This window comes from Sus scrofa, chromosome 9 (assembly GCF_054392235.1).
Source record: "Sus scrofa isolate SSC_HxYL_T2T_F1_AM1 chromosome 9, Sscrofa_HxYL_maternal_Yorkshire_Landrace_v2.0, whole genome shotgun sequence".
NCBI classification, from domain to species: domain Eukaryota; kingdom Metazoa; phylum Chordata; class Mammalia; order Artiodactyla; family Suidae; genus Sus; species Sus scrofa.
The window spans coordinates 11,691,577-11,719,460 of record NC_139391.1 but is presented as its reverse complement, the minus strand read 5'-3'; the positions used below and the strand labels follow the sequence as shown (position 1 = coordinate 11,719,460).

Below are 27,884 nucleotides of genomic sequence, written 5' to 3'. Positions count from 1 at the left end.
CTATGGACTGTTAGGCAAGCTGGAATTGGGCTCTACTCATTCTACTTCGGGCTGTTTGTACCTAGATAGATGATGATCTGCTGAAAGACTTCCTGTTTCTCCTCCCAGATTTTTTGGTTGCCACATACTGATAGGCAGTATGTCAAGAAAAGAGCTCCTGGCTTTCAGCAAGTGAGCCAGTTGTTCTCAGTTGAACACCTTGCAAAAGAAAATATCAGTAGGGTAAATGTTGACTACAAGAGGTTGTTCTACAATGGATTGAGGTAAGTGTTTGACTACATCTTTCTCAACATGTAATGCCTTATTTGCACAAAATATGCATCCCAACCAAGCTACTTAGGTACCCCCTTTCATCTCAGGATTTCAGTGTGTGGCTACCTTTTTGGAATCTCCTGTTTTTCTCTTTTTGCCCTTCCTTCTTTCTCTGCTAATGAACACTTACCTGCTCTGGAACATACTCTTTAGGCCCTTCTTCTTCATGCTCCAGTCTTTCATCATTCAGCATACCTTTTTGTATGCCTGGTATGTTTGCTTTTATATAAAATGATTGAAAGTTATTACTCAAAAAGTTGATTTCCTCTGCCATTACCAGATGGATTGCACTACCTCATAAATAACTTTGTGATCCAGGTAGCCAGATTTCTTTCTTTCTTTTTTTTAATGGCTGCGCTTGTGGCATATGGAAGTTCCCAGAATAGGGGTCGAATTGGAGCTCCAGGTGCAGGCCTACACCACAGCCATGGAAACACTGGATCTGTGCTGTGTCTGTGACCTATGCTGCAGCCTGCATCAACACGGATCATTAACCCATTGAACAAGGCCAGGGATTGAACCTGCATTCTTGGAGAGACTACATCGGATCCTTAACCCACTGACTCACAACAAAAACTCCCAAATTTCTTAGAGATGCCATTCAGATCATTATTCAAAAAACCCTTAAACAGGCAAACATGAAATGAAACTGAAATTCTTTTTTTTAAGCTACATTTTTTTTTCTTTTTTTGGCTATGCCCACAGTGTGCAGAAATTTCTGGGCCAGGGATAGAACCATGAGCCATAGCTGTGACAGAGTTGAATCCTTAACTTCTAAGCCACCAGGGAACTCCCGAAACTAAAATTCTTAACAGCTACATTTATAAATATGTAATTAGAAACAGATTTTTAGAATTAAAAACACCTGGGAATAAAATGGTAATTTTTTCAAATTTAACTCTTATCAGTCACTGCTTAATTTAATCCAAATCACCTTTCTCTTAGATTTAAAATTTTTTTTCAGATAATTCTAACCACTTCCAAGACAGTCTGAACATGTGTATATTTTCCAGATAAATAGATATGTATATATCCATATCTCCAAAATCTTGAGCTAGTAAAAATTCCTCTTGATACCTTTCTTTATTTCAGTCCATGAGCTAGGCTATTGAATGCACCTCTGTTTGTGTTCTGACTCTTCCCTCCTCTCTGGCCATGGAAAAGTTGATCATAAAATATGTCTTTTTTTCTTTTAGCATTAGAAAATTCTACATGTTTTACCTCTTTTTCCCAGAGTATTTCTCTTTCCCCAACAACCCTTCTATTTTGAGTATATGTCTCTCTCCTTTTACTTTTTTTTTTTTTTTTTGGTCTTTTTACTATTTCTTGGGCTGCTCCCACGGCATATGGAGGTTCCCAGGCTAGGGGTCCAATCGGAGCTGTAGCCACCGGCCTACGCCAGAGCCACAGCAACGCAGGATCCGAGCCGCATCTGCAACCTACACCACAGCTCACGGCAACGCCGGATCGTTAACCCACTGAGCAAGGGCAGGGATCGAACCCGCGACCTCATGGTTCCCAGTCGGATTCGTTAACCACTGCGCCATGACGGGAACTCCTCCTTTTACTTTTTATCAAAGGGAAAATGGCTCCAGATGATTTCCTTCTCTCATCATAATTTAGATTAACAGTTGAACAATAATTATAATAGCTTCCACTTATTGAGCCTTTATTATGTGTCAAGTTCTGTGGTTGGGTGACCACAGGCTCTTTTTGAAACCCTGGCTTACCAACTAAACATATGACTTTGGACAAGTTTCTAAAAATAAATTCTCTCATTATAAATAAGATGACACTAATTTGATGGAGTGGTTAAAAAATTAAATGAGATAATTCATATATGAGCAGTAGGAGGAATTTAAATTTTGGAGATTAATCCCGCATCAGTTGATTCACTTGCAAAAATTTTCTCCCATTCTGTGGATTGTCTTTTCGTTTTGTTTAGAGTTTCCTTTGCTGTGCAGAAACTTTTAAGTTTGATTAGGTCCCATTTGTTTATTTTTGTTTTTACTGTCGTTACTCTAAGAGGTGGATCTGAGAAGATGTTGCTGTCGTTTATGTCAGAGAGTGTTTGGTCTATGTTTTCCCCTAAGAGTTTTATAGTGTCTGGTCTTACATCTAGGTCTTTAATCCATTTGGAGTTGATTTTTGTGTATGGTGTTAGAGAGTGTTCAAATTTCATTCTTTTCCATGTGGCTGTCCAGTTTTCCCAGCACTACTTATTGAACAGGCTGTCTTTTCCCCATTGTATATCCTTGCCTCCTTTGTCGTAGATGAGTTGGCTGTAGGTGCATGGATTGAATTCTGGGCTTTCTATCCTGAGCCACTGATCTATGGTTCTGTCTTTATGCCAGTACCATGCAGTTTTGATGACTGTTGTTTTGTAGTATAGCCTGAAGCCCAGGAGCCTGACTCCTCCAGCTCCATTTTTCTTTTTCAGGATGTCTTTGGCTATTCTGCTGGGTCTTTTTTGCTTCCAAACAAACTTTAACATATTTTGTTGGAGTTCTGTGAAGAATGCCCTTGGTAATTTGATAGGGATTGCATTGAATCTGTAGATTGCCTTGGGTAGTAGAGTCATTGTGATAATACTGACTCTTCCCATCCAAGAGCATGGTATGTCTTTCCATCTGTTTGTGTCATCTTTGATTTCTTTCATCAGTATCCTACAGTTTTCGGAGTACAGGTCTTTTGTCTCTTTAGGTGGGTTTACTCCTAGGTATTTTATTCTTTTGGATGTGATGGTATAAATGGGATTGCTTCCCTAATTTCCTTTTCTGCTCTTTCATTGTAAGTGTATAGAAATGCCATCGATTTCTGTGTATTAATTTTGTATCCTGCGACTTTGCCAAATTCATGGATGAGCTCTAACAGTTTTCTGGTAGAGTCTTTAGGATTCTCTAGGTATAGTATCATGTCATCTGCAAACAGTGATAGTTTTACTTCTTCCTTTCCAATTTGGATTCCTTTGATTTCTTTTGTTTGTCTGATTGCTGTGGCTAGGACTTCCAAAACTCTGTTGAAGAGTAGTGGCGAGAGCGGACATCCTTGTGTTGTTCCTGATCTCAGCGGGGATTCTTTCAGCTTTTCACCATTGAGAATGGTGTTAGCTGTGGGTTTATCACATATGGCCTTTATTATGTTGAGGTAGGTTCTCTCTATGCCCACTTTCTGAAGGGTTTTTTAATCAGAAATGGGTGTTGGATTTTGTTGAAGGCTTTTTCTGCATCTATTGAGAGGATCATATGGTTTTTATTCTTCAGTTAATGTGGCGTATCAGACTGCTTGATTTGTGGATATTGAAGAATCCTTGCATCCCTGGGATAAATCCCACTTGACCATGACGTACAATCCTTTTAACGTATTGTTGGATTCGATTTGCTAGTATTTTGTTGAGGATTTTTGCATCTATGTTCATCAGTGAAATTGGCCTATAATTTTCTTTTTTTGTGTTGTCTTTGTCTAGTTTTTGTATCAGGGTGATGGTGACCTAACAGAATGAATTTGGAAGTGTCCCTTCCTCTGTGATTTTTTGGAATAGTTTCCGAAGGATAGGTGCTAGTTCTTCTCTAAATGTTTGATAGAATTCACCTGTGAAGCCATCTGGTCCTGGACTTTTGTTTGTTGGAAGTTTTTAAATCCCAGTTTCAATTTCAGTACTTGTGATTGGTCTTTTTATCTTAGCTGTTTCATCTTGGTTTAGTCTTGGAAGATAGTACTTTTCTAAGAAAACCATTTCTTCCAGGTTTTCTGTTTTATTGGCGTATAGTTGCATATGGTAGTCTCTTACAATCCTTTGTATTTCTGTGATGTCTGTTGTTACTTCTCCTTTTTCATTTCTAATTTTATTGATTTGAGTCCTTGCTCTTTTTTTCTTGGTAAGTCTGGCTAAGGGTTTATCAATTTTGTTGATGTCTTCAAAGAACCAGCTTTTCGTTTCATTGATCTTCTCTATGGTTTTCTTCATTTCTATTTCATTGATTTCTGCTCTGATCTTTATGATTCCTTTCCTTCTATTAACTTTAGGTGTTGTCTGTTCTGCTCTCTCTAGCTACTTTAGATGTAAAGTTAGGTTGTTTATGTGAGCTTTTTATTGTTTGCTGAGGTGAGCTTGTATTGCTATAAACATTCCTCTTAGAACGGCTTTTGCCGCATCCCATAGGTTTTGGAGTGTCATATCTTTGTTGCCATTTGCTTCTAGGTATTTTTAAATTTCCTCGTTGATTTCTTCAGTGATCCATTGGTTGTTTAGTAGCATGTTGTTTAGTCTCCACGTGTTTGTGTTTTTTGCAGTTTTTTTTTTTCTTGTTGTTGATTTCCAGTCATATAGCTTTGTGGTCAGAAAAGATGCTTGATATGATTTCAATTTTCTCAAAGTTACCAAGCCTTGATTTGTAGCCCAGGATGTGATCAATCTTAGAGAATGTTCCATGTGCACTTGAGAAGAATGTGTATTCTGTTGCTTTTGGATGGAATGTCCTATAAATATCTGTTAAGTCCATCTGGTCTAATGCGTCATTCAGGGCCTGTGTTTCTGTATTGATTTTCTTTCTGGTTGATCTGTCCGTTGCTGTAAGTGGGGTCCCCCACTATGATTGCATTGTTGATTGGTCCTTTTAAGGTTGTTACCAGTTGCCTTATATATTGTGGTGAACCTAGGTTGGGTGCGTAGACATTTAAAATTGTTATATCTTCTTGGATTGATCCTTTGATCATTATGTAGTGACCTTCCTTGTCCCTTAAAATATTCTTCATTTTAAAGTCTGTTTTGTCTGATATGAGTATTGTTACTCCAGTTTTCTTTTGATTCCCATTTGTGTGGAATATTTTCTTCCATCTCTCAGTTTCAATTTATATGTGTCTCTAGAAGTGAAGTGGGTCTCTTGAAGACAGCATGAATATGGGTCTTGTTCTTGTATCCATTCAGCCAGTCTGTCTCTTTTGGTTGGGATGTTTAGTCCATTCACATTTAAGGTAATTATTGATATGTTTGTTCTTCTTGCTATTTTGTGCATTGCTTTGGATTTATTTTTGTTGCTCTTTTTTCTTCTCTTCTTCTCTTGTTCTCTCCTCTTGTGGTTTGATGACTGTCTTTAGTGTTGTATTTGAGTTGATTTTTCTTATTTGTTTGTGTATCAGTTGTAGTTTTTTGGTTTGCAGTTACTCTGAAGTTTTGATATAAGAGTCTATATATATAGGAGATTGCTTTAAGTTGTGGTCTCTTAACTGCAGGTGCATCTCCAGTGTCCAGTGCATTTGTACCCTCCTCTTCTCATGATTTCTGATTTTGGTGGCATAATTGTGTGTAGATGATTTCATATCTTTACTGTATATATACCTTTACTGGTGAGCCTTGTCATTTGTGGTATTTTTGTTTCAGGTTGCGGCCTTTTCTTTTCTGCCTAGAGAAGTTCCTTTAGTATTTGTTATAAAGCTGGTTTAGTGTTGCTGAATTCTCTCAACTTTTGCTTATCTGTGAAGGTTTTGATTTCTCCTTCAAATCTGAATGAGATCCTTGCTGGGTAGAGTAATCTTGGTTGGAGGATTTTTCCATTCATCATGTTAAGTATATCATGCCACTCCCTTGTGGCCCACAGATTTTCTGCTGAAAAATCTGCTGAGAACCTTATCAGGGTTCCCTTATATGTTATTTGTTTCTTTTCCCTAGCTGCTTTCAAGATTTTCTCTTTGACTTTGATTTTGGTCAGTTTGATTAATATGTGTCTTGGGGTGGTCCTCCTTGGGTTTATTTTATGTGGTACTCGTTGTGCTTCCTGGATTTGAGTGAGTGGTTCCTTTCCCATGTTAGGGAAGTTTTCAGCTATTATCTCTTGGAATATTTTTTCCGTCCCCTTCTCTCTCTCTTGTCTTTCTGGCACCCTTATAACACAGATGTTGGTGTGTTTAACATTGACCCAGAGTTCTCTGAGACTCTCTTCATTTGTTTTCAGTCTTTTTTCTCTTTTCTGTCGCGCATCTGTGATTTCCATTAATCTGTGTTCCAGCTTGCTTTGTCATTCTTTTCCTCCTGTATTCTGCTGTTGGTTGCTTCTAGTGAATTTTTTATTTCGGTTATTGTATTTTGCATCTCTTCTTGCTTAAGTTTTATATCTTGGGCTTCTTTGCTTAGTGTTTCCTGTAAGTTATCCATCTTTGCCTCCAGTTTATTTCCAGTGTCTTGCATCATCTTCAGCATCAAGAGTCTATAAAGTCTTTTTCCTGGAGGCTGAGAATCTCCATATCACTTAGCTGTTTTTCTGGGTTTTTTCTTTCTCCCTCACTGAGTTAGAGTTCTCTGCCTTCTCATTTTTATAGGTTTTTGGTGTGGTGACCTTTTTACAGATAATAGAGTTGTAGCCTCTCTTTCTTCTGGTGTCTGCTCCCCTTGTGGCTGAAGTTGGTATGGGGGCTTTCTGTAGGCTTCCCGATGGGAGAGACCAGTGCCTACCCACTGGTAGGTGGAGCTGATTCCTATCCCTCTGGTGGGTGGGGCTTTATCTCTGGGGTAGATTTGAGGCAGCTATGTGCCTGGGGGGTCTTTAGGCAGCCTGTGTACTGATGGGTGGTGCTGTGATCCCACCTGGATTGTTGTTTGGCCTGGGACTTCTCAGTGCTGATGGGTGAGGCCAGATTTTCCCAAAATGGCTACCTCCAGAGAGAGGCACGCTGATGAATATTTCCAAGAGCTTTGTTTCCAGTGCCCTTCCCTGACAAGTCACATTTACCCCTGTTTTCCCAGGAGGTCCTCCAAGAACTGCAGTCAGGTCTGACCCAGATTCCTATGGAGACTTTGCTTTGCCATGGGAGCCAGTGCATGTGAAAATCTGTGTGTGCCTTTTAATAATGGGGTCTCTGTTTCCCCCAGTCCTGTGGAGCTCCTGTGCACAAGCCCCACTGGCCTTCAACGCCAGATACTCCCAGGGATTCTTTCTCCCAATGCCAGAGCCCCAGGTGTGGGGACTTGACGTGGGGCTCAAAACTCTCATTCCTGTAGGTGAGTCTCTGTGATACAGTTAACTTTCCAGTCTGTGGGGCTTCCCAACCCCAGGCAGTATGGGGTTGCTTATATTGCCCCTCCTACCTCTTGATATGACCTCCTCTTTGTCTTCTGGAGTAGAATATCTTTTTGAAAGTTTCCAGTTGATTTTGTTGAAGATTGCTGAGCATTTGGTTGTAATTTTGTTGTTTTTAGGGGAGAAGTTGAGCTCCATTCTTTCTATTCTGCCATCTTAATCCCATCTCTCAATTAACTATTTCTGAATACAGGTATTACACTAGGTAGTGGATATACATAACTGAATAAGACACATTCTCTATTTTTAATTTGCTTACAGTCAAGTAAAGAAGACTGATAGGAAAGCAGATAAATAAGTGCTCTGATGGAAGTAAGTACATTTGCTACACAATAGTGTGCTTTTGCTGGCACATATCACTTAAGGGAGTGAAATTATTAAATATTCAGGAAATTTGCAAATTTGTTTTATCAGTGGTAGCTCAAAATTGGCTCTTGTAGGAATACGTACACCATGGAAACTGGCAAATTATACAGTTAGGGCTTCCTCTTTTTTCTTTCCCTCCATCTCTCCTTCCTTCCTTTCTCTTCCTTCTTCTTTCTTTTCTTTCTCCCTCCCTCTGTTCCTCCCTCCCTTCCTTCTTCCCCTCCTCCCCCTCTCCCTCCCTCCCTCTCTCCCCTCTTCCCTTTTGTCTCTTTCTCTTACCCTTCCTTCCTTCTCTCTTTCCTTACCTCTGTTCTTTCCTGCCTTCTTTTCTTCTTTCTTTCTTTCTTTTTCCTTCTCTTTCTTTTCCTTCCTTCTTTACTTCCTTCATTCCTTCCTTCCCTCCCTCCTTTCTTTCTTCCTCTCTCCTTTCCCACCTTTCCTCCCCCACCTTCCTTTCTTCCTTTCCTCCCTCCCTTCCTTCTTCCCCTCCTCCCTCTCTCCCTCCCTCCCTCTCTCCCCTCTTCCCCTTTGTCTCTTTCTCTTACCCTTCCTTCCTTCTCTCTTTCCTTACCTCTGTTCTTTCCTGCCTTCTTTTCTTCTTTCTTTCTTTCTTTCTTTCTTTTTCCTTCTCTTTCTTTTCCTTCCTTCTTTACTTCCTTCATTCCTTCCTTCCCTCCCTCCTTTCTTTCTTCCTCTCTCCTTTCCCACCTTTCCTCCCCCACCTTCCTTTCTTCCTTTCCTCCCTCCCTTCCTTCTTCCCTTCCTTCCTTCCCTTCTCTTTGCATCTCTCTTTCTCCCTCTCACATACACTCTCACCCTCTCCCTTCCTCCCTCCCTTAGTACAGCCAGTTCACTAAAATACTCCCGTTGGAACAGAAGAATGGTGTTAAGTCTAGTACTTTATATCACTGTAACACCATTCTGCATGTCATATTACAAGTTGTCCTAGGACCAGCTGCTGCTGGTTATTTAAGCAACAGCCTTCCCAACTATGGTGGCTATTTCCCTCTTACATGATGAAGGTGAGATTGAGTTTAAACCTCTTGTGGATTCTTTTTCTTTACAGAGAATATAAAGCAGCTAACATCAGTATCAACCTGTATATCATCAATGAACCTTGGCTCTTCTCACTGGCCTGGTGCTCCAGGATTCAGTCAGTGACCACAGACAACATTCAGGTCCTGAATAAGATCAATCACCCTTACTACTTCATGGTGAGCTGGTTGTCCAGACTGTTCTTCCACATCTGGTAAAATAGGAACCTCTGTCCCACACCCCACTCCTCCCTTGCCCACTGTGCAGTCCCCTTGGGAGCCACTTAAGAGCAGAGGCTAATGTGATATTGGATCTGTGGCTTTCTCCCTTCTCTCCCTCAGATCTTCTGTGATTTTGAGGGAGAAATTAATATTGGTGTCGTAATTGCTGTTTATCAAATCCTCACAGTGTACCTTTCATGCATTATGTAATTTAACCCTCTGAGGTATCCACAGTTGGTATCCCCATGGGGAATCGGAAGCTTGAAGCTGTTAAGATCCTTGCACATCATCACATGATGCAAGATTCAGAATGACGTCTTCCTCCAGAGTTGTGTCAGTGCAGCCCCACATCCCTGTAGGCGTGGCAACAATGACAGTGGCATGGGGTACGGAGAGAAAACCAGGTGTACTCGAGCCCAAGGTGACAACTGTGTGTCGTGTCCTGAGAAAAGGCTTTTGAAAAGAAGAGCGAGTGTCCAGCCAGCTAGCTTGATTTCCCCCTCTGCCCTGCTACTGCTTATGGCCAGAGGCTTGGGGACCTGAGGACCCGGGTTACAATTTCAGCTAAATCCCATCACTTATTACCTGTGAAGGGAGCCCCAGCTAACCACTAACTGCTACAGAGCCCATTTTTCTCATCAGTGTAGAGCAGGTTGACTGACTGGGTGGAACTGACAGCCTTCAACAGAAAACAGCTTAATTTCCCTCCACTGACTATTTAAATTGCTCCTTAAGCCTAGGTCTTTCCCTGACTCTGAGTTAGATTGCACTCATATCCCATAACTTTTCTAGTCCCTCTTAGATAAATTTTTAAAGTACAGTTTAGTCACCAAAAGGCCTCAATTCAGCATCAAAGTGTCTAGTCCAGGGTAGTAACTCAGATTCTAAACTGCCTTGAGAGTTAAAGCTTTAGGCGAAGGAACCTAAATGAGAAGCCTAAATATTTCAGTTGCCTTCTCCATCCCCCAGCCGCACTGGCCCTTGTTTCTGACTTCGTCAGGGTCAGGACAGGAGAAGGGGGATCAGGACCAAGGGCACAGTCGCAGGGCCAGTACCGCACTGAGGCCCTCTGGTGGCAGTGTGATATTGCTCACCCCTTCTTTCTTGGTGGCTTGGGCAGCTTTGCAGATGCCCCTCAAGGAAACCTTGGACGGCAGGTCTCTTGGCGTAGGTGAAGCCTCTCCACTTGTCTGTCCCCATATTGTCTCTCTTCAAGTATGTACTGTATACATTTTGTTTTTTAAAAAATTGATTGCGAAGTGAACTTCATTATATAAAATCCAGTAATTACAAAAACGCATAAATTAACAAGCAGCATACCCCTCCATAATTCTACCCCCCTAAATCAGTAATGTCTTAAAGTTGTCTCTTTGGATATATTAAATATACTTATCTTTATTAAGTAAAATTATTCATTTTAATTCTTGAATCGATAATGTTTAAATTGATAATAGATTCGTATGATTCACAATTCAAAGAGTGTAAAAGGAAGTAAGTAAAAAACTTCCTTCTCTACCTGGCCTGAGCCTTCTTTTTTTTGGGCACACTTGTGGCATATAGAATTTCCTGGACCAGGTATTGAATTGGAGCTACAGCTTCGACCTATGCCACAGCTGTGACAACACCAGATCCTTTACCCACTCTACTGGGCCAGGGATTAAACCCTTGACACTGCAGGGATAATGCTGTGTCCCTAACCTGCTGTGTCACAGTGGGAACTCCCTGGCCTTGGCTTTTATAAGGGACCCAAGGTCACTTTGTTCAGAGGGGGGGTCCGTATCCCAAGGGCTTTCCTAAGCTGCCCACACTCTGGGTTAAAATATGAAGATTCAAATCCTGGCTCTGCCACTTACTGTGTGAACTTGGAAATGTTAGTTCACCTGTCTGGGCCTTGGTTTGTTTATTTGTAGATAAGGAACAAAAACACTACGATAGAAGTAAATTTATCCAATACAATCTATTCTGTTTAGTAGTCTGTTAATCTGAAAAAATTAAACTGGGGAATTGTGAAATAAACAGTATACAGTCTATTACCTAATATTTAAGGGCTTAAAACTGATAAATATTTGTTTGTCACATTCTATTTTGACAGCTGAGTAGTTTCTCTGGTCTGAGCCAGCTTGGCGGGACTAGGTGCTCTAGGATGGCCTTGTTCATATGTCTAGGGTCTTAGGTGGTATGATTGCGTTCTCTCTTCATTTGGTCACTCATCCTCAGGGAGGGCAGCTTGAGCATGTTCACCTGGTGGCAGCAGGTTCCCAGCAGCAAGAGAAGTCAAGCCCCAATGCATGTGCCTTTTTAGTGCTCTCCCACTATGATGTTTGCTAATGTTCCATTGGCCAAAGGAAGTTACATGGTCAAGTCCAGATTGAAGGCGGAGCAGAGAAGACACAGACTTTACCTTTGTTGGAGAAGAACAGCAGGGTCACGCTGCACACAGACCTGCGTTTCAGAAGGAGTAATGTGGTCATTTTAATAAACAGTCTGTCACATCGCATCTCACACATTTTAATTTAAAGTATTTGTTCACCTTTTGACATAGCCTCATGGTTTTCCCTTTGAGGGTGTGTCAGATAATTGAATTCTGTATTCTTTTGTGTATGTATATTTCCAAATGAGCCGGATATGACTTCCAAGTTTTGTTTCCTTAAAGCACAAGTACTTAAAGGTATGGAAGAAATGACCTGAATGAGGAATATGCCCAGATTTTTATAATTCTCCCACCCCATCATCTCTTAGTGTTTCACTCACACCTAAGTCAATTGCAGTTTATTTTTTAATGACTTTTTCTGTCCTTGTCAGGTTTTTCAAAGTATCACTTAGTTTCCTTGAAACTGCCATACTTTTTAAACTCAGATTTTATAGATCTAAGTAATATTTAATTACACTGTGGAGTTATAACAACAGGTACAGCCATTCTAAGCCACATGGACGGTAAGAACTACTGATTCTTGGTGACCATACAGCTCACCTGGTGGGCATCCTGGAGCAGGCCAAGGCATTGGTCAATCAGGTTCCAAGAGGAGATTAGAGCCTCAGTTTAGTGGCAGTTTCTTAAGCCTAGGAGAGCTGAAGCGAGGATTAGCTGTGAAAACAGCCTTCATGTCCTTAGGACATGTCCTTAGCTCCTGTAAATGCTTAGCAGTGTTAGTTGTTGTTCTCATCATTATTAGGATCATTGGTGTTATTATCATTCTTAATCAGTCCAAGGAAAGACCTTGAGATAGGGTAGAAGTGGCATAAGAAAGAATAAAAAATGACAATACCCATACCTCTAGTAATATTGGAGGACAATGAAGGTGGAAAGGGAGGATCAAACCAGGGAATTAGAAAACTCATACAACAGAAGCTAAAATATGGAGCTCTGTGAAATGGGTGATTCAGGCATGTTAGGCAAGAATTATAATTTCACCATACTTATGTGAGGTGTGAACGTTTAGGAGAATGATTCCTAAATGCTGGTTCACTGGCTGGTTGCTTGTTCCCGTGGAGCTTGTTAAAAATGTCAAAATTCTAATTCCTGAGTTTGTAGTGAGGCCCAGGAACCTATATTGCTAAAAGCTGCTCATGTAGACCCGGATACATAGCCAGGTTTGGGAAGCCATGAAAACATAGAGCACTGGAAGTCGAGAAGCTTGGGCTGAGATCTTGGCTCCAGAATAGATTTCCTATGTGACCTTTGTCTTGGGGATCTAGGAAGATGAAGGGTGAGATGTGTTTAATCCCTCGTGGAGCCCTCTGCCCTTGTAAGCGGTGATTGCTAGAATTGCAGCAGATACTCTGTGCTGGAGACCAACTTCATCAATCAAGCTTCCTCTGTCTGGGCTGCCCTCACTCCAGCCCTGGCAGCCAAGCAAGGGACTTGGCCCACAGGATCTAAAAATCCCTTCCAGCTATACATCCTTTAACTCTGTTCTCTGTTTTGCAGACACCAAATTTCTACATGTTCATATGGATTCTCATGGATTGTGTTTCTGCAGTTTTTATTGTTGCCATATTTTATTTTCATTGGTAAGCATATATTTGTAATTTTAAGTGATTTTTTTCCTAAAATAAAAGTATAAATGGTTCTTACGGAAATTTGAGAAAAAACAAGTACATTTTCCCCATAATCCCGCATGGCAAATCCTCAGGGAGACAGGGTTGTATCGTCTGAACCTCTCATCTCTTCTCATGCTGCCTGCAGCTCCTCACACACCATCTACCTACTGAACATGAGACCACATGAAGGACAAGGACTCTTACTAAAGCTTAACCAAAGCCTGTGACTACAGATTCAGTGTGGATCAACTAGGAGGGGACAGGGACCAAAGGTTGTTCACCAAAGTGCCTCCAAATTGTCCCACTTTCCACAGAATTGCACATAGCGGGGTGCCGTGTCAGGGCAAGTTCACAATCTGGGAAGCCTCGATATTTGTCCTGGCTTTGCCCTTGGCTGCTGGGTGACCCTGGGAAAATCATTGCCCTTTCCAGGTCATAGATCTTAAAAAATCTGTCCAAGAAAATGACATTTGAGAATCCTTGCAAGGCAGATGCTACAATATTGCAAGGTACAGGGTGGGCGAGGGGACATCTGGTAGAAGAATTAGCTAGAAGAGACCATGATAGTTGAGGCCTCCTCATGTCCACCGTTTCTTCATTGGAGGTGTCATTTAAAGGGTGAAACTACAAACCCTCTACCTAATTGAGTATTTGACTGGATGATGTTCTTTTCTGAATTATTGCAAATAATTGCTTGGATTATTGGCTTTTTTTTTTGGAAGAGGTCTATGAGGCTCATAGGTAGTCTGCTTCCTTGCAGGTGGAGAAAGAGCAAAAAAGAAACATTACTCAAAAGCAGCAGCACTGTCACAGGTAAAGTCAGAGGCCTATCCCACCCTCATATGTTTCTTTATTCCTGCTCGTTGCCTCCGGGACACAGTGCCTTCCTTAATGTTTCTGATAATAGTTGAAGGAGTCTGAAATCACTTGGCGGGGACCAGCAAGAGGTTGGTACAGATAGGCTGGGCACAGATTCTGGGGGGCTTTTGGCATCAGGCATTATGTTGGAGTTTATTGTGTAAGCCATGAGACACCTTGGAAGATTTCGAATATGGATATTTCTTTGTTCACTTTTTTTTTTTTTGTCTTCATAGGGCCTCACCCACAGCGTATGGAGGTTCCAAGGCTAGGGAACCTCTAATCAGAGCTACAGCCGCCAACCTACACCAGAGCCGCAGCAATGTCAGATCCGAGCCATGTCTGCGACCTACACCATGGCTCGTGGCAATGCCGGATCCTTAACCCACTGAGCGAGGCCAGGGATCAAACCTGCAACCTCATGGTTCCTAGTTGGATTCATTTCCACTGCGCCACGACGGGAACTCCGTTCACTTGCTGATATATTCATTCATCACCCAATTATTGAGTCCCACTTTGTGCCAGGAACTCTTGAGAGGCTGAAGTAACTGAAAGCTGTCAATAGAGGGTGACCCAAGAGAAAAGAGGGTGGCCCACAGAGAGCAGTGAGGAAGCAGGCAAGGCATAGCTGCTGACACCCTTAGACCAGGCACTGAAGGCCAGGACAGAGACGCTTCCATGCCCGTCAGGGCTTAATGTGCTTTATGGGGCTTCAGCTGTGAGTGATGGAGATTGGAAGGTGGAGGGAGACAAGTGCAGCTGTCTTGGAATCCTGAACTAGGATCTAGGCTTTGCGTATAAACAATCAGGTGATGGCACATGAGTTTCAAACAAGAGAACAATATGCTTAGACTTCAGTGTAAAGGGATGGAATAGCAGAATAACTTAATATGCATCAGAGTAACTCAGGGGTTGAGAAACTGAGACAGGCCCAGTAAGGAGAAGGGAAGCTAGAGTTTATTCTGTAATCACACAGTGAGTTACTGGTTTGGGAAGCCAGTGCAACATCAGAGGATAAACCCGTTAGGAGTCAGAGGACTGTGCAGTACATGGTACAGTTTCCTCTCATAGCTCTTGGATCCTTAAGTAAAGATGGTACGGTCACAAAATTATGAATTAGTTTAATTTCTTGTGGATAGTGGTGAAGATTATGAGATGCTGTGTACCAGTTGGCAAAGGGTTAAACTCATATAGTACTTAGAGTTGCAGAATGGATTCACAGGGACCATAAAAAAGTTCAGAAATGTGAATAAATTAAATGACAGGAAATAGACTTTCATTTTGTGAAACTAGGTTCAAGCCAAGTTCACTAAAATCTCTTAAGGGACAGAGAGATTCAAGTCTGAATTACCTGGCTTTTGAGAAGTCCACTCTGTCAGCTGTTAAGACTGAAGTCTGCATTCCAGCTGCTTTATGATTTTTCAGTAGTCGTATGAACAAACTGGGGCTATCATAACAAAATACCAAAGACCGGGTGGCTTACACAACAGACCTTTATTTTCTCACAGTTCTGGAGGCTAGAGGTCCAAGATCATTGTGTCGGCAGGTTTCGTCTCTTCTGAGAGCTCTTTCCTTGGCTTGTAAATAGCCACTTTCTTGCTTTGTCCTCATGCAGCCTTACTTCTGTGCGCCTCCCCCGCCCCGCCCCATGTGTCCCCTCTGCACCCCCTCATATCCTCTCTGTGTTCAGTTTTTCTCTTCTCTGCTCAGTTGGACCAGGGTTTACCCCACTGGCCTCGTTTTAATCACCTCTTTAAAGGCCCAGTTTCCAAATATAGTCAGGTTTTGAGGTATTGGAGGTTATGGCTTCAACATACGAATCTGTAGGGTACACAATTCAGTCTGTAACAGTAATCCAGCCAAGAAATGAAGAGATTATGGAAATGGTGAGGGAGGCATGGGTGGGAGAGAGTAGTTGTGTGTGTGTGTGTGTGTGTGTGTGTTTTCTTTATGCTGAACACCACACAGGCTTTATCTGCACATTCCATGTGAGGTATTTTTGAACCTGTGCCAATGAGGCAAGACAAAGCATCCTCTCTCGGGTCTGGAGAATTTTTGAGGGAAAGTTAAAAAAAGAAAACTATGTAAATTAGATTTAAAAAATGTTAACTTGATCCCCACTTCATACCATGCTGAAGTGATGATAAGAAAATAAGTTGAGTAGAAAATAAAGACTTTTTCTTGTTTTTAAGAGTTTTTCTTGTCCATTTGCAAAAGCCAATTTTGCCAGATCTAAGTAAATACATTGAAAGGCTGTTTGAGTACCTAGAAGGGGCAGGACCAAATTTAGAATCAGAGAAGGAACAAGGAAGACTGGAAAGAGGCTAGAACCTCAGCCCAGTTTCATTCATGTTTGATAGAATAGAGCCTTGAACACATAGTGGCACATCTTGCAGCACAACCACTCCTGGGAATGGGGCTTACACATTGCTGCACCTGCTGCTGCCACCAGAAGGTTTTCATCACCTCTACAGGTTCAGGATGTATTTTTTTCAGCCTTTTAAAGGCATCAATAAAAGAAAAGACAAAAATTGCATGATCATCTAAGATGCAAAACAGGCATTCAGTACAATTCAACGTAATGTATATATATATATAAAAGTCACTGCTGTACAGGAGAAATTGGCACATTGAAATCAACTATAATTTAAATTTTTTTTGTCTTTTTTTTTTTTTTTTTTTTTTTGCGCTATTTCTTGGGCCACTCCCGAGGCATATGGAGGTTCTCAGGCTAGGGGTCTAATCGGAGCTGTAGCCACCGGCCTACACCAGAGCCACAGCAACGCGGGATCCGAGCCACGTCTGTGACCTACACCACAGCTCACGGCAACACCAGATCCTTAACCCACTGGGCAAGGGCAGGGACCGAACCCGCAACCTCATGGTTCCTAGTCGGATTCGTTAACCACTGTGCCACGACAGGAACTCCCTTAAATTTTTTTTGATTAAAGTTACAGGAAAGTTGGAAGAAAACATTTCAACATCCTTTCATGATAAAAAAACTTACCAAAGTTGGCAGAGAGGAAACATAATTCAACATAAGAAAAGCCATTTATGACAAATGCACAGCCAACTTAATACTAAATGGTGAAAACCTGAAAGGCTTACTGTAAAATTCTGGCAAAGAAAAGAATGTCCATTCTCACCACTTATAGCATTTGAAGGCCTTGCTCCAGCAATTAGAAAGAAAAAAAGTTATCCAAATTGGAAGAGAAGAGGTAAAATTGTCATGATATACAGAAGACATGATCCTATATATAGAAAACCCTAAAGACTCCACACAGAAACTATTAGGACTGATAAACAAATTCAGCAAAGTAGCAAGATACAAGATTAACATATGGAAATCAATTGCATTTCTTCACACTAAAAATAACGTATCAGAAAGGGAAAGGGAAAGAAATCCCCTCTAAAACCACATCAAAAAATAAAATAATTAGGAATAAACCTTACCTAGGAAATGAAAGCCTTATATACTGAGAAGTATAAAACATTGATAAAGGAAATTGAGCATGATTTAAAGAAATGGAGAGATATCCAATGCTTTTGGATTGGAAGAACTGATATTGTTAAAATGGCTCTATTACTCAAAGCAGTCTACAGATTAATGTGATTCCTATGAAACTACCCATTAAATTTTTCACAGAACTAGAGCAAATAATTCTAAAATTTGTATGGATCCATGAAAGAGCCAGGATTGCCAAAGCAATCCTGAGAAAATGAACAAAGCAGAAGGTATAACCCTCCCAGACTTCAGAAAATATGACAAAGTAACAGTAATTGAAACAGTGTGGTATTGGCACACAAATAGACATATGGATCAATGGAGCAGAATAGAGAGCCCAGAAATAAACCCACACATCTATGGTCAATTAGTCTTTGACAAAAGAAGCTAGAATATGTAATTGTAAAAAAGAGTTCTTCAGCAAGTTGTGTTGGGAAAACCAAACAGGTGCATATAAAGCAGTGAAATTAAAACACACCCTTACACCATACACAAAAATTAACTCAAAATGGCGTAAAAACTGAACTATAAGACATGACACACAAAACTCCTTAAAGAGAACATAGGCAGAACATTCTCTGTCATAAATTCTACTAATGTTTTCCTAGGTCAGCCTCCCAAGGCAATAGAAGTAAAAGCAAAAATAAACAAATGGAATTAATCAAACCTAGAAGCTTTCACACAGAAAAGGAAACCATAAACAAAATGAAAAGACAGTCTGTGGAATGGGAGAAAATATTTGCCAATGATGTGACCAACAAGGGCTTAGTCTCCAAAATATATGAATAGCTTATTCAACTCAGTATCATAAAAAGCAAACAACCCAATCAAAAAATAGGCAGAAGGCCTAAATAGACATTTCTCCAAAGCAGACATGTGGTTGGCCAGTAGGCACAAGAAAAGATGCTCAACTTTGCTAATTACTAAGAAATACAAATCAAAACTACAGTGTTACCACATCACCAGCCAAAATGGTCATCATTAAAAGATCTACAAATAAAAAATGCTGGAGAGGTTCTGGAGAATAGGGAACCCTCCTACGCTGTTGATAAGAATGTAAATTGATGCAGCCACTATGGAAAATAGTTGGAGGTTCCTTAAAAAACAAAAAATAGAGTTGCTGTATGATCTAGCAATTCCAATCCTGGGCATATATCCAGAGAAAATTCTAATTTGAAAATATACCTCTTCTATGTACGTAAGTATGTGTGTGTGTGTATATGTGTGTGTATACATATATGTGTGTATATGTACATGTGTATATACACATATGTGTATATACACATATACATATGTGTGTATACATATACCATATATAATATGTGTATATACATGTGTGTATATGTATGTAAATGTGTCTACATGTGTATACACACATGTATGTATACGTGTATATGTGTGTACATATGTACACATATGTATGTGTGTATATGTATACATATATGTATATATGTATATACACACAGACACACAGTGGAATACTCTTCAGCTGCTAAAAAGGGAAATAATTACCACCTGCAGCAACATGGATGGACCTAGAGATTATCATACTAAGTCATATACACATATGTGTGTATATGTGTATATGTATATGTGTATACATATGTGTGTATATACATATGTGTAAATGTATGCATATATGTATATACACACAGACAAATAGTGGAATACTCCCCAGCTGTTAAAAAGGGAAATAATTACCACCTGCAGCAACATGAATGGACCTAGAGATTATCATACTAAGTCACAAAGAGAAAGACAAATACCATATGGTATCAATTATATGTGGAATCTAAAATATAACACAAATTAACTTATTTACAAAACAGAAGTAGATACACAGACATAGGAAAGAAACTTATGGTTACCAAAGAAGAAATGGGGTAGGGAAGGAATAAATTAGGAGTTTGAGGATTAGCAGGTACAAACTACTAAACAATAATGTTCTACTGTATAGCACAAGGAACTGCATATCCTATGATAAACAATAATGGAGAAAAATAAGAATACATACATGTATCTGGGTCATTTTGCTGTATCCAGATACAGTGTAAATGAACTGTACTTCAATTAAAAAATAAAGCAATGAACAGGGATATCTGATCTTATCACTTCTGTTTGGCATTGTGCTGGATATCCTAGCCAGTTCACTAAGATAAATAATAGGCATAAAAAATAATAATAGGCATAAAGAAGAAATAAATCTCTCGATTTGAAGTTATTATTTACATTAAAAATTCTAATGAATCAAAAAATCTGCCAGAACTAAAAAGCAATGTCTTAGGATACAAAGTTAGTATACAGAAAAAGTCAATTGCATGTCTATATATCATCAGTGAATAATTGGAAATTTTAAGTTAAAATGGCATCATTTACAGCAGCATAAAAACATAAATTGGAAAGATTAAGGGAAATGTTGCAAGCCCTTGCAAAGAAGATAGATGATTGGTCATTGAAAACTACACCAGTTTAGTGAGAGAAAGAAGACCCAGATAAATGGAGCAGCATACCACTTTCATTAACTAGAAATCTTAATATCATAGACACTGGTTGTCGTGGAATTGACCTACCAGGTCAGTTCAAGTGCAATAGAAATCGTCTATGAAGCTGACAAGAAATGAAGCTCTCATGTTCAGCTCTTATCAGTATTGAAATTACACTCAGGGCAACTATAACCAAGTGTGGGGTTTATTTCTCTGGAATCTCACTTTCATCTAGGTTTTGGCCCCATCGTTTCTCCCCATACATTGTAAATTCTTAGATAAATTTAAGATGTTTTCTTGGTTGTATATATTATCCATTTTTAATTTGTCTTTGATAGGAGTAAATGTCCTAGCTCCATTACTGAAAGTCTCCATCTATTTTTTGTCTATCAGTGAGATAAAAATTATTTTTGAGCACTTGCTGTGTGGCAGACACTTCTAAGCACTGTGCATGTGGTGGCAAACAAGACAAAGACTGTCCTTAAAAAGCTCACATTCTAATGGAGAATGTGTTGATTTTTCTATTCAAAATGATTTGGAAACAGTGGTTGTGAAATGCATGCACTTTAAGTAAATGTCAGTCTTTGCCTTCTGAGGCTTCCATGATGCACTAAAACCTCACGTAGAGACTATTAAACTCCAGCACCATGCTGAATCGAGGACGTCAGCAAAGACTGCCCAAAGCCTGGGAAGGGAGAGAAATAGGAAGAAAGGACCCAAGGTGGTAAGTGAGGAGCTAACATTTGAAAGATGACTAGGATTTTACCACATGACTGGCAAAGATTAGAGAAGTGACATTTGAGGAATGTGTTGTTGTTGTTTTTTTCTTTTCTATCCCACAGAATCTCAGAGTACAAACCTCCAAAAGGGAAAACGTCAGAGTCAAAAAGCTTCAAATTTATCCATGGAGCCTCCCACCCGCGTTAGGGAGATCCCTTGGACTCACACAGCCCACTACCCATCTTTAACCAGGAGCATAAGGAAGCAACCACACTCTAGCCATTTTTCAGTAGTGCCCGAGAAGAAAGCTAGAAAACAAGAGTCAGTCAAGGAAACCATCAAGAAACCCATGGTTCACAAGGATTACTTTAGACAACCGCTGCACACCATGAAGGCCTTTGAACCTACCCAAGCAGCGGTCCAGGAGTCCACGAGAGAGGCTCCCTTCCAAAATACATTGTCCGCCTTGGAGGCACATGAGAGAATTTCCCCCACAGAAATCTCTCATCCTAAAACACAACCTGAAAAGCTCCCAGCTGTTGAATCATCCGAAGAATCCTCTTTGATTTATTCCACCACATCCAGCCTGTTTTCCTTAGGGATTTCTTCAAAGAAGGATTAGTCACAACTCGCCCCCTTCTTCTTCCTCTCTGTGCCTAAGTGTGGTGATGGTGTGGAGGCCTCAAGAAAGCAGTGCAGAAGAATCATTAAGGCTCTTAGGAAAACCGCTCTGGTTTATCCTTCCTATTTAAAAAAAAGCATCTTACAGGGATAGGTAAGGAAAAATAGTTTTGTGGTCTTCAAGCTGGAGCTCGTTGTTCTCGGAGTGTTACAGGTTTTATCTCATCTGTGGTGAACATCAGCGTGTAAATAAAGACAATCTCTCAGGAACCCTGAAGGTAAATGGTCTATTCTTCGGGCCCCTCTGTGGTCACTCAGGCTGACAGAGGCTAGATGAGTGCCAGCATTATGCCGTCCTGAGTCAGAGAGCTAGAGATGACATGAGCATGAGTTGGGGGCAAAGATCTCATCCCACACACACATTCTTTAATCCAGCCTAAGTGGGGTGCTGTCTATAGCTTATCATTGGCTGCTCCCCCACTGGGGCGATGCGCATAATCCTGTGCCAACCTAATGACTAAAAATCAGACCCACAGCAAGTGTCTAGAGCTTCATCAACCTGGAGAACCTGAAAGAAGAAATTCCTGGGATCTACAAGTGAAAGAAGTGGTGAATGGGGATAAAATGGAATATTTTAAAATCTGTTATTAATCAAACCCAGGCACAAGTTCTGAAAACTTTCATCTTTACTAACATCAAGAATAGGATATTGCCACTTACTTAGATAAGATTTAATCTAGTGTACGTAGTCTAGTCAAGATGATATTGAGTTTAAATTAATCTGTTTCTACATATAAATGTTTAAAATTTTTTTAAGGTAAGAAAGCAGAAGAACTGTCACCAGGCAGAAAATCATTAACTGTCAAATTAATTCACTCAGACAGTGACAGTTCTTGAAATCCAGAAAAAAAAGTGACAAACTTTGGAACTGGAAGGAGCCTGGGAAGTTAGATTTCTAATGAGAAAAATTAGAACTGGAATTTGAAGATTGGAAATGATTTGGGAAAGGAACGGAACGAGTGCACATTAGGTAGACACAACATTAGTCAAACAAAACTTTAGTAACAGTCTTTTTTGTTTTTTTAAAAAATGATAGGATATATGTAACAAATTTTTTTCAAAAATTTTTTGTCTTTTTGCCTTTTCTAGGACCGCACCCATGGCACATATGGAGGTTCCCAGCTAAGGGTCCAACCAGAGCTGTAGCCGCTGGCTGACACCACAGCCACAGCAACGTGGGATTTGAGCCGCATCTGCGACCCACACCACAGCTCACAGCAATGCCAGATCCTCAACCCACCGGGCGAGGCCAGGGATCAAACCTGCAACCTCATGGTTCCCAGTCGGATTTGTTAACCACTGAGCCGCAGTGGGAACTCCCTATATGTAACAAATTTTATCTTGTCTTTTTTTTTTTTTTTTTTAGGGCTGCACCTGTGGTACATGGAGGTTCCCATGCTAAGGGTCAAATCAGACAGCAATTTTTTCTTCTGAGGGTTTTATAGTTTTAGCACATACATTTAGGTCTTCGATCCATTTTTGAGTTCATATTCATATATGGTGTTAAGTAAGGGTCCAACTTCATTCTTTTCCAAGTTTTCCCAGTACTACTTGTTGAAAAGCCTGACCTGTCCCCATTGAATGGTCTTCGCACCCTTGCCTAAGATGAATTGACCATATTTCTGGGCTCTCTGTCCTATTCCATTGGTCTATATGTCTGCATTTATGCCAGTATCAGTGTTTTGATTACTGTAGCTTTGTGGTAAATTTTGAAAATGGGTGTGTAAGTCCTCCCATTTTGTTCCTTTTTTTTTTTTTTAAGATTGTTTGACTTTCCAGGTACCCTTGCAATTCATATGAATTTTAATATTAAAAAATGCCATTTGGAGTTCCCATGGGCACAGCAGGTTAAGATCCTGACATAGTGTCTGTGAAGATGTGGATTCAATCCCTGGCCTTGCTCACTGGGTTAAGGATCTGGTGTTGCCGCAAGCTGCAGCATAGTTTGAAGATGCAGCTTGGATCTGCTGTTGCCAGGGCTGTGGAGTAGGCCTGTGCCTGCAGCTCTGATTTGACCTCTAGTCTGGGAACTTCCATATGCCACAGGTGTGTCTATAAAAGAAAAAAAAATGCCCTTGGGAACTTGGTAGAGATTGCATCAAATCTGTAGAGTACTTTGGGTAGTATTGTCATGTCAACAATATTAAGTCTTCTAATCTATGAACCTGGGATATCTTTCCATTTATATATATCTTCTTTAATTACTTTCAGCAGGCTTTTTTTAGGGGGGTAGTTTTCAGTGTTCAAGACTTTATTTTTTGTTGCTAAATTTATTCATAAATATTTTATTCTTTTTGGTTCTATTGTAAATGGATTTTTAAAAAATTCCTTTTTGGATTGTTCATTACAGATTCTCTCTAATCTGTTTTTATTACCTCATTTGTTTTATTTTCCTGAGTTTGGACATTTTTATTTTTATTTTTTGTCTTTTTGTCTTTTTGCCATTTCTTGGGCTGCTTCTGCGGCATATGGAGGTTCCCAGGCTAGGGGTTGAATCGGAGCTATAGCTGCCCTCCTACGCCAGAGCCACAGCAACGCAAGATCCGAGCCGCGTCTGTACCTACACCACAGCTCACGGCAACGCTGGATCCTTAACCCATTGAGCAAGGCCAGGGATCGAACCCACAACCTCATGCTTCCTAGTCAGATTCGTTAACCACTGAGCCACAACAGGAATTCCTGGACATTGGTGTTCTTTATGCCACTTATTCAGCTTTTATCGTTTATATTCCTTGCAAGTAATCTCTTATCTTTTTATTCATTTTCATTCAGTCCTGCCTGTTTCCATTTCATATCTTCCTATTGCTTTCCCATATCTGAGTTTTCTCATTTTTGTTTCATGGTATTCTTTCAAATATGTAGTTGCTTTTTAAAAACTTTTATTTAATTCATGTTGGACTCTTACTTTGCTTCATGGCATAATATTCTGTTGGTTCTCATAGTGTCTCCATAAAAATGCTTTAGTGTAATTTTTCTAGTTCATAGTATAATATATTGAATTTCATGAACTGATTATTAGTTGGTAAATTATATAATGTGTTAGAAGAGAAGAATCTTGGACATGTTCCATTTTTCCTAGTTTGAAGTTTCCTTCTTTTGTTGCTCAAATTAAAAGCAGGTTTTTTTTTTTTTAATGTATAGTGACCCTGTGGGAGACAGGATTCCCGTGATCTTTCTAATCTGTCATGTTACAGTAGCATCCCTAATGTCAGATTCCTCCTAACTTTTCTTTAGAAACTGGCTGCTGCCTCCATAGGATTCCACCACCTTCCAGTATTCCTCCCCCCCCCCCTTCTGTTAGAAGCCATCTTCCAAGACTTCTTTCCAGTCTCCTAAACTTTGGAATCCTTTCCTTTCGATCCCAGTGCTCTCACTGCCAGGATTCTGATCTGCTCTCAGTAGTTCCTGTTCCACGTGAGATCTCTCCTTCTTAGGGTAAACCTTTGTTTGACCTTTTCCAGGTGCCACCCCTCACAAAAGCTTCCCTGCATTTTTCACTCTTCTTCATACTTCTCTCTGATCTCTTCTCACCACTGAGAGCTCCAGCACTAACTCTGCTGCTTCCTGGGCTTTATTTCCACACCTGCTTAACTTGCTGTTTGTATTCTTCCCTATTCTTTTGTTTGAGGGGATGTTTTTTCTGTTTTTTGTTTGTTTGTTTGTTCTCTCCTTGTTGCTCTCTATGGTCATTAAGAGAATGTGTGGGGAGATGCACAGCTAGCCAGCATTATTCTCTGGAAATCCTTCCTTAGATAATAAATATACTTCTCTTACTTGATGTCTTAGCACTGGTTGACACTTTTGCCCTGAAATCTACTTGGTGCAGTATTAACAGTAACTTCATCTTTCTTTTCAATAGAGTTAAAAAGATATATGTTTTTCTATCCTTTTTTAACTCAGTGAATTTTACTCCATTTATTGTTGTACAACGATATCACAGTTTTTTCTATCCTTTTACCTTTAATCTATCTGTCTTTATATCTAAAGTGAGTTTATTGTAGACAGTATATAGTTTGGTGTGGGCTGATGTCTTTGGATTATCATGTTTTTCTTGATTTGAGCCTCATATTTCCACACTATTATTGCTTTTTTTTCTTTTTTATGTTCATACCTGTGGCATATGGAAGTTCCTGGACTAGGGGTTAAATTGGAGCTGCAACTGCAGGCCTATGCCACAGCCGTGGCAACACCATATCCCAGCCACATTTGCAACCTATGCCACAACATACATCAATGTCAGATCCTTAACCCACTAATGAGGCCAGGATCGAACCTGCTTCCTCATGGATACTACATTGGGTCCTTAACCCACTGAGACACAATGGGAACTCAAAAATTATTGTTTTTAATTAATTTAAATAAGCTTTTTTCCTTGTGTTTTATCCATTACAATTTTTTTTTTATGAAGTAGGTCTAAATTCTGTAACTCTCTCTTACCAGTTTTTCTACTAATAATTAGTCAGACAATATTTACCAAGCACCTAGTATGTGACACACATTTTTCTGGGAACTGGAAATATAGCAGCAAGGGAGTCAAAGTCTCTTCCCTCTAGAAGCTTAAATTCTACTGGGAAAATGTGTTCATTTTTCTATATGCTTATTTGAAAGCATTTATTGTAAAATATATAATCTTTAAGCAAATGTTAGTCCCTACTTTGTGAGAGCTTCCTTGGTAAGCCTTACCCTCACATAATGGACTTTTTTTGCACCAGAAGGAATTGAAAGGCCATGTATAAGTTTGCCCAAAGTCTTGGGGGAGGAAGCTTAGAAGCATGAGCCTGAGGGGCTGGGAGTGGTTCTAACATTTAATAGATATCTTTGAGTTCACCACATAATAAACACAGATTGGGGTAGTGTAACATTAAGGAATCTGTATGTATGTCTTTTTTATCCCCCACCCCCCAGACATTATGGAAACAGCCCCTAACATAGGCGAAGAATCATGCCTACCTTCTGGTAAGCCTAGATCCAAAGAATCTTCAGATACCCAAGTTCCCTCTGTATTACAGCGGCCCCCAAGGAAGATGCCATCAAACCACCAGTACCCTCCCAAAGGAAACAATATTCTACCAGGGCTTTCCAAGGAAATCAGATCACCAGTGCCCCCCAAGGAGGATGCAAACCACCAGTGTTCCACAAAGGACACATTAAACTAATGGTGCCCCTTGAGGAGGATGTCACACAGCCAGTATCCCCCAAGAAGTATGTTAAACCACCAGTGACACCCAACAAGAACGTCAAACCCCCTCCTGCAGGAATGGCATTATACCACCAGTGCTCAACACGGGGAATGTCAAACCACCCAAGTCTCCCACAGAGAGGATCAAGCCGCTAGTGTTCACCAAGTTGGATGTCAAACCACCATTGCCACCCAAGGGGGAGGCCATGCCACCAGTATTCCCCAAGAAGACTGTCAAACAAAGTTCCCATCCAAAGGGTCATCAGACAGGTCCCCTTCATTGAGACATAGTGATACTCTGCCACAGAGACCTTGGGACTCACAGAACCCTTCAAAGAGGCCCTTATCATGAAATTCAATCCTGAGACTCCCATTGTTGAATCATCCTGCCAGGAATCCTTTAAAACAGTATATTCTTGCTCCACTATCATGAAGTCATTCTTCTATAGTATGTTCTTAGGGAAAATTTAGCCATACCTTGCCTCTTCATTTTCTTTCTTTTTTTTTTTAACAATAAATTGTGCATTTATTAGAATAAATATTGTTCTTGCTGATAAGTTCAAAAACCCTTTCCAGCTGTGGTTTCACGTCCAGCCAGCAAGCTCCATCACCTCCCTCATGCCTCCCAGAAGTCCTGGAGCCAGTGGTGGGGCTTAGAACTCGGTAAAAGGGAAATCAGTATACTTGGTTGCAATATTTTTTGTTGTTGTTGCACTTTATTTTTTTTTATTTTTTTGCCTTCTTCATTTTCTTCTCTGTGCCTCAGGGTGATCTGATGTTAAAGAAAGGAATGCAGAAGATCCATTGAGGTTGTCAGGAAAACCATTCTGGTCCGGGCTTTCTATAAAGAATGCATCTCAATGGTATGAACAAGGGGAAAATAGTTGTCTTGGAGCTAGAATTGTTTGCTCTCTGTGTGTCATAGGATTTATCTTATCCTAAACTTTTATAATATTCCCTGCTAAAAGAATGGCTGTGGTGAACACGAGCATGTTCACCAATAAAGAACCTTTCAGGAAAGTCATAAGGTAATTGAGACTCTTTGGACCCTTCTCTGGTCACTGAGACTGACAAAGACTAGGAGATGATACCTGAGTCAGATAATGAGATGTGACATGAGCATGAGTTGGGGGCAAAGATCTCATCCTACATGCATATTGTCAGCCTGTATGCAGTAGATTACTTAGGTACTTCCTAATAGCTTGTCATTGGCTAATTCCACAATGAGATGATTGGTATAATCTCATGTCCACCCAATAGCCTTTGGCCTTGGAGGGAAACTAGAACTTAGAACAAGCGTCTCAAGCCCCTTTTGTCTGGGAGTCCGATGTTAGAAGCAGTTAATTGAAGTGCACTATTTGACCATCACCTATTCACACTCCTTCTTTGGACCTGAGTATCCCCATCTAT

General features: G+C 40.2%; 1 protein-coding gene across 12 annotated transcripts in view; it reads left to right on the top strand.

The window, feature by feature from the left end:
- LOC100511652 (glycerophosphodiester phosphodiesterase domain-containing protein 4) overlaps positions 1 to 27,013 on the top strand; it is an 882,168-nt gene extending 855,155 nt beyond the window's left edge. For 10 of the 12 annotated variants that reach the window (XM_084975427.1, XM_084975423.1, XM_084975422.1 and 7 more), the window contains 5 exons: positions 109 to 263; positions 8,818 to 8,965; positions 12,936 to 13,018; positions 13,809 to 13,861; positions 20,737 to 21,505. In XM_084975427.1, coding sequence (XP_084831553.1) covers positions 109 to 263; positions 8,818 to 8,965; positions 12,936 to 13,018; positions 13,809 to 13,861; positions 20,737 to 21,236 — 939 coding nt within the window. In that variant the 3' untranslated portion in view covers positions 21,237 to 21,505. Of the gene's footprint in view, positions 1 to 108; positions 264 to 8,817; positions 8,966 to 12,935; positions 13,019 to 13,808; positions 13,862 to 20,736; positions 21,506 to 26,200 lie in introns of those variants that run through there. The other 2 variants (XR_014814764.1, XM_084975426.1) reach the window with 2 other exon arrangements.
- Positions 27,014 to 27,884: the final 871 nt, after the last annotated feature.